We start from the raw sequence: 6,887 nt of genomic DNA on the forward strand, positions 1-6,887 counted from the left end.
GCACTTCCTAGTCGACCCACCCACTGGTTCACCATGCTTATCTTTTCATTGTTCTCCCATTCAACATTCTAACGCCAGCATACTGTGTTCTGAGACAAAGTCCGTCACAACGTGCTCATCAATGCACATGCAGTACACACTCTCACCATCCTCCCATTCACTAGCTTGTAGTCAATCGCAGACTGCTGCTTCCTGCCACACCACGCCAGGGTCTCATTCAGGTTTTCCACGTCCATCTCACTCACAAACTCATCAAGCATCTCACCATTCCTATTCACCTCCTCACCTACAACACCGGTGTGCGCATTCATGCCTCCCATCGTCGTCACTCTTGGTCTTGTCTTCATTTTTTGTTTTTCTAACGGCACTCTACACACAGATTTCTGCTGGCACTTTTTTCTTTTTCTTTTTTCTTTTTCTTTACAATATCAAACAAATAATCATTTATTAATGATTCATAAATTTTGACCAAGTGTTAGAGAACCAGCAAGCCATGGGTGGAAATGGAGGGTAACTTGAAATGTCTACTCCTCTTGCCACCAACTTAATTTGTCATTAAACGCGAAAAACAAAGTTACCAAATAACCAAAAAAAATATATATATATATTACACTTTTTATTATTGTTTTTCTATTTAAGAGAGACACTGTAAAAAAATAAATAAATAATAATAATGATCATAAAATCAATAAATGCCATTCTTAAGGACCTTGGTACATTATCGTACATTGGAGGACAAGTGTGTTGCAGTGGACAAGGTGGCACCATTGCAGAGCCTTCCAAGTAGCAGTAGTACACAAGAACACAAGAGCTGGAGCAGGAAGCCATCACACCTACAAGTGGCAGTCCCTGTACAAAACACGCCTATCTATTTCCACCTGCCATCTCTGTCCACACACTGCTGCAGTCTTCTTTCACAGCTCCCTACTGACTACTGATGCAGTCTATTCGTCACACCCCACTCTGAGAACCACTTCCTTGCTGTCTCTGCCTCTTTCAAGCTTGGGGGCAGATCTTGCTAGCAATTTTATTGAAATTTTATATACTCCTATTTGGCCAAAAAATCTCAATATAATTTGATAAGAGGCCTTACTTTCTCACCACTATTGTCTCCACCCTGATGCAAGAGTTAACCAGTATTCTCAATCTTCCACCACTATCCTGTCCACCTCTCTGATGCAAGAGTTAACCAGTATCCTCAATCTTTTATCACTATTCTGTCCACCTCCCTGATGCAAGAGTTAACCATTATTCTCAATCTTTCACCACTATTCTGTCCACCTCCCTGATGCAAGAGTTAACCAGTATTCTCAATCTTTCACCACTATTCTGTCCACCTACCTGATGCAAGAGTTAACCAGTATTCTCAATCTTTCACCACTATTCTGTCCACCTCCCTGATGCAAGATTTAACCAGTATTCTCAATCTTTCACCACTATTCTGTCCACTTCCTTGATGCAAGAGTTAACCAGTATTCTCAATCTTTCACCACTATTTTGTCCACCTCCCTGATGCAAGATTTAACCAGTATTCTGTTGACCTCCCTAATGCAATAGTTAACCAGTATTCTCAGTCTTTCACCACTTATCAGTCCACCTCCCTAATGCAAGAGTTAACCAGTATTCTCAATCTTTCACCACTATTCTGTCCACCTCCCTAATGCAAGAGTTAACTTGGGGCTTTGTCTACACCTGGAGCCTCAAACTTGCTGCATTGACTCACTCTCTTTCTCAGCAGACCTTCCTGTGTAAGTTGAACAGCTGGCATTGTTGTTGTTTACTTGTGTGTTTAACCGTGGTGGTCTGTATCCCCGGGGCTGCCTGATGCTGCGTGGGGTCTTCCAGCAGTGGCCTGCAGCATCCCTCGGCCACTTCTTTCTCGGGTGGGTCTTGTACTTCTGTTGAGGTCTTTGCCATGTGTCTGCACACCACCCCTGGCTTTTCTGCAAGCTGCCTCTTCATCTTTCTGGCCTTTATTTTCTTGTCTTTGTCCTCATCTGTGGTGCCAAGGCTTCGGCCGGGGCTCGGCCCCTGCCGGTCTTCCGCCCGGCCGGCCGTTGCTTGCGCTGCGCCTTCCTGTCATTCTGTCTGTTTTCTTGAGGAGGTTCCTTGTGTGGTTTTGGTCTTGCAGGAAGCTTGTTATCTGCCAGATTTCTTCTCTTTGATGGGTGATCCTCTGCTGCAGTTTCTCTCTCCAGGGTGGTTCAGAGCAGATCCTTCTGTTTCTGTTTCCTTCTGTCTTCCTACACTCAGGGTGCACTGAGTTTGTACAAGCCCCAGTGTGGGTGAGGATGTGTGTGTTAAGATTACCTTTGTGGGTAAATCTTTTCCCACACTGCAGGCACGGGAACATTCTCTCCCCGTTTTCTGCACTTTCCTGTTTTGTTGTCTGGTGAGTGCAATGGGCCCCAAGCCTGGTGTTAGCGGTCACACCCTCAGCAGCGCCGGCATTGCATCCGAGGGCTCTGTTCAGCGTGGTGACCGTTCCCTTGACCGCAGCTGTGTGTACCTCGTGGGCACTTGGGCGACCGGGGATTGCCTCCAGGCAGCTCTCCAGGTTTTCTTCATTAGCCCTGTCGCCCACACCACCACTGGTATTATACCGGTGTCCATTGGCGACCATGTTGTTCCCAGGTCACTTTTTAGGTCGTGATATTTTGTAGTTTTGTGCCTTTCAGCTCTACTGAGGCCGGAGTCACCGGGGACTGCAACAGCTATGATTTTGGATGTTTTCTCTTCTTCTTTCCAGTGTGGGTGAGGATGTGTCTGTCAAGAGTACCCTTCTGGGTAAATCTTTTCCCACACTCCAGGCACTGGAACTTTCTCTCCCCAGTGTGGGTGAGGATGTGTCTCTCAAGAGTACCCTTCCGGGTAAATCTTTTCCCACACTCCAGGCACTGGAACTTTCTCTCCCCAGTGTGGGTGAGGATGTGTTTCTCAAGAGTACCCTTCCGGGTAAATCTTTTCCCACACTCCAGGCACTGGAACTTTCTCTCCCCAGTGTGGGTGAGGATGTGTCTCTCAAGAGTACCCTTCCGGGTAAATCTTTTCCCACACTCCAGGCACTGGAACTTTCTCTCCCCAGTGTGGGTGAGGATGTGTGTGTTAAGATGACTCTCCTGGGTAAATCTTTTCCCACACTCCAGGCACTGGAACTTTCTCTCCCCAGTGTGGGTGAGGATGTGTGTGTTAAGGGAACCCTTCCAGGTAAATCTTTTCCCACACTCCAGGCACTGGAACTTTCTCTCCCCAGTGTGGGTGAGGATGTGTGTGTTAAGGGAACCCTTCCGGGTAAATCTTTTCCCACACTCCAGGCACTGGAACTTTCTCTCCCCAGTGTGGGTGAGGTTGTGTGTGTTAAGGGAACCCTTCCGGGTAAATCTTTTCCCACACTCCAGGCACTGAAACTTTCTCTCCCCAGTGTGGGTGAGGATGTGTGTGTTAAGATTACTCTTCAGGGTAAATCTTTTCCCACACTCCAGGCACTGGAACTTTCTCTCCCCAGTGTGGGTGAGGATGTGTGTGTTAAGGGAACTCTTCATGGTAAATCTTTTCCCACACTCCAGGCACTGGAACTTTCTCTCCCCAGTGTGGGTGAGGATGTGTGAGGCAAGATGACTCTTCAGGACAAATGTCTTCCCGCAGAGGTCACACTTGTGGTTCCTGCCACCAGTGTGGGTGGCAGTGTGTTCAGCGGGGCCACTCCTGCCTCTCAGCCTTGTCTTGCTGGCATGGGAGAGGACGTGTCTGGCAATGGCAGCCTTGGTGGAGCACACTTTGCCGCAGTGGTCACAAGTGTAGGTCCTCCCGCCTTGGGTCACCTGCTGCTCCAGACTGTTACTACTGCTGCTGCTCCTGCTGTTGCCTGGCCTCGCACCCTCCATTGCAACGCTGCTCCTGGCCGTGGCTGGTCCTGCAGGAATCCTGGGGCTGCACCAAGGATGCACACCGACCTTGCACCTGTAACAGAGGAGGCCGTCACCACACAGGCGGTGAGGGGCTTCCTGCCTGTCTGGTGTCCAGGGGAGAGAGAGAGAGAGAGAGAGAGAGAGAGAGAGAGAGAGAGAGAGAGAGAGAGAGAGAGAGAGAGAGAGAGAGAGAGAGAGAGAGAGAGAGAGAGAGAGAGAGAGAGAGAGAGAGAGAGAGAGAGAGAGAGAGAGAGAGAGAGATATATAAGGATAAGTGTGTTGAAGCCTCCCTCTTGAAGGAATTCAAGTCATACGAAGGTGGAAATACAGAAGCAGGCAGGGAGCTCCAGTATTACCAGAGAAAAGGGATGAATGATTGAGAATACTGGTTAACTCTTGCATTAGAGAGGTGCACAGAATAGTGGTGAGAGAAAGAAGAAAGTGTTGAGCAGCAAGGCTGTGGGAGGAGGGGAAGCATGCAGTTAGCAAGATCAGAAGAGCAGTTAGCATGAAAATAGCTGTAAAAGACAGCACGAGATGCAACACTGCGGCGATGAGAGAAAGGCTGAAGACAGTCAGTTAGAGGAGAGGAGTTGATGAGACAAAAAGCTTTTGATTCCAACCTGTCTAGAAGAATGGTATGAGTGGAACCCCCCCACACATATGAAGCATACTCCATACATGGACAGATAAGGCCCCTGGACAAAGTTAGCAGCTTGGGGGGGGTGAGAAAAACTGGCGGAGACATCTCAGAACACCTGACTTCCTAGAAGCTGTTTTTGCTAGAGATGAGATGTGAAGTTTCCAGTTCAGATTATAAGTAAAGTACAGACCAAGGATGTTCAGTGTAGAAGAGGGGGACAATTGAGTGTCATTGAAGAAGAGGGGATAGTTGTCTGGAAGGTTGTGTCGAGTTGATAGATGGAGGAATTGAGTTTTTGTGGCATTGAACAATACCAAGTTTGCTCTGCCCTAATCTGGAATTTTGGAGAGATCAGAAGTCTGTGACTTCCCTGCATGAACTGTTTACTTCCTGAAGGGTTGGAAGTCTAGAAAAAGACGTGGAAAAGTGCAGGGTGGTATCATCAGCATTGGAGTGGATAGGACAAGAAGTTTGGTTTAAAAGATCATTGATGAATAATAGGAAGAGAGTGGGTGACAGGACAGAACCCTGAGGAACACCACTGTTAATAGATCTAGGAGAAGAACAGTGACCGTCTACCACAGCAGCAATAGAACGGCCAGAAAGGACTGGGCTGGTGGATCTTCAGGTGGTAAGACTGGGCTGGTGGATCTTCAGGTTATCCAAATAAATAAATAAATAAATAAATAAATAAATAAATAAAAAACTGCCTTGTTGCAAAGAGTAAGATAATCACTTTTAGTTGGTGGTAACTTGTGACAAAGACACAAGTGTTGCCAACAGTGGTGCAGTGTTCTGAGTCCCCAGCCACTGACCTGAGGGGCTCTGGGGCAGAGAGGATGGGAGGACTTGCCAGCCACTGACCTGAGGGGCTCTGGGGCAGAGAGGATGGGAGGACTTGCCAGCCACTGACCTGAGGGGCTCTGGGGCAGAGAGGATGGGAGGACTTGCCAGCCACTGATCTGAGAGGCTCTGGGGCACAATGGACAGGAGGACTTGCCAGTCTGGCCTTGCTCTTTCACCGCGTCTGTTCTCCTGCAAGACAAACAAATAAAACAATATTAAACAAATTAACAAAATAACAAAAATAAAACAAGAAAGCAGAAAACACCAACTGACGGTGTGTGTCTTGTCCTGCGTGGCTGCCACCACTGTGACGGGAAAATTTTGTCCAGGAGACCAAACTAACCTTACTGACGGTGTGTGTCTGGAAAATCTTAAGAACAACGCACCCAAGATTATTTTCAATAAGGTGTGCTTTCAAGAAGTGTAAGTAGTATAGCTACAAGTCTGTAAAGGTTTTACTGATCGCTCGTTGATGTTAAGGTTACAATACAATGTTAAAGTTTCTCCAGTATTCCCGAGATCCGTCCTGCTTACCTGTCCGTGCTGAAGTTACACTGCGTGCGTTCGTGCGTTGGTTTACACGCAGGGTGCTTTTGTCCATGCTACTAAGTCTATGATGTTTAATGACGCTTTAACCTTAGGGGGGTCCAGGGGGGGCACAGCCCCCCCGGATAGCAGGGGGGGGTTCATGGGGTGCGCAGCCCCCCCGGTTAGGTTAGGTTAGGTTAGGTTAGGTTAGGTATATAATTATTCTGGAGTATTGGTTAAAACTTAAATTTTACCCCAAATTTTTTTTATTTTAGGGAAATTTCCCTAGATTTTCAGTCCATTTATCGGTTTTTTATGTCCCCCTCCAAAAACAAACCCAATTCCCCACGTGGCCCCAAGCTTGTTGGGGGAGAGGGGAAAAGATTAATAAGATATGTGTGGAGGTGTATTTCTTAAGAATTACCGTGTGTCTTGTCCTGCGTGGCTGCCACCACTGTGACGGGAAAATCTTGCAAAGAAAACCTAACCTAACCTCACTCAGTACGGGCCGGGAAATCCCCAGAAAGGACAACGCCCAAACACTCGCGACAAAATGGTCAGACCACTGGCAGGCAGCACCAGCAGACAGCCAGACGGCGCCGCCACGTCTTGGGAATAAAAGAAATCAACAAACAAACAAACAAACAAACAAACCACAACAACAGTGACGGTGACCACCACCTTAGTCACTCACCTCCCGACATTTACTTGTTCCCCGCCCACCATTACCTGCACGCCCTCAGGTGAGCCCAGGGAGGCGCCGCCACTCCGCACGTGACCACAGGTGACCCAGGCCAGCTCAGACACAGGCGCAAGCTGCCGCACACTCAGCGTGACCTGACCACTGACCACCACGCTGACGTCTTGTCTGTTCCCTCCACCAGACACAGAGTGGACAGGTGACCACAGGTGACCCAGGCCAGCTCAGACACAGGCGCAAGCTGCCGCACACTCAGCGTGAC

The 6,887-nt window shown here is 48.1% G+C and overlaps 1 protein-coding gene across 1 annotated transcript; it reads right to left on the reverse strand.

Annotated features, from left to right (window-relative positions):
• Positions 1-601: 601 nt before the first annotated feature.
• LOC135096462 (gastrula zinc finger protein XlCGF57.1-like) lies at positions 602-6,629 on the reverse strand. Its single transcript, XM_063997964.1, has 3 exons — positions 6,620-6,629; positions 5,367-5,523; positions 602-3,960 (listed from the first exon to the last, which is right to left on the reverse strand). Exons 1-3 carry the CDS (start codon positions 6,627-6,629, stop codon positions 2,715-2,717), a joined length of 1,413 nt encoding a protein of 470 aa, XP_063854034.1. The 3' UTR covers positions 602-2,714.
• Positions 6,630-6,887: the final 258 nt, after the last annotated feature.

The sequence above is a fragment of the Scylla paramamosain genome, unplaced genomic scaffold (assembly GCF_035594125.1).
Source record: "Scylla paramamosain isolate STU-SP2022 unplaced genomic scaffold, ASM3559412v1 Contig4, whole genome shotgun sequence".
Classification (NCBI taxonomy): domain Eukaryota; kingdom Metazoa; phylum Arthropoda; class Malacostraca; order Decapoda; family Portunidae; genus Scylla; species Scylla paramamosain.

Coding starts and splice junctions, on each gene's coding strand:
- LOC135096462 (XM_063997964.1), bottom strand. Junction 3,961..5,366: donor TCTGCCCCAGAGCCCCTCAG/GTCAGTGGCTGG, acceptor CCTCTGTTACAG/GTGCAAGGTCGGTGTGCATC.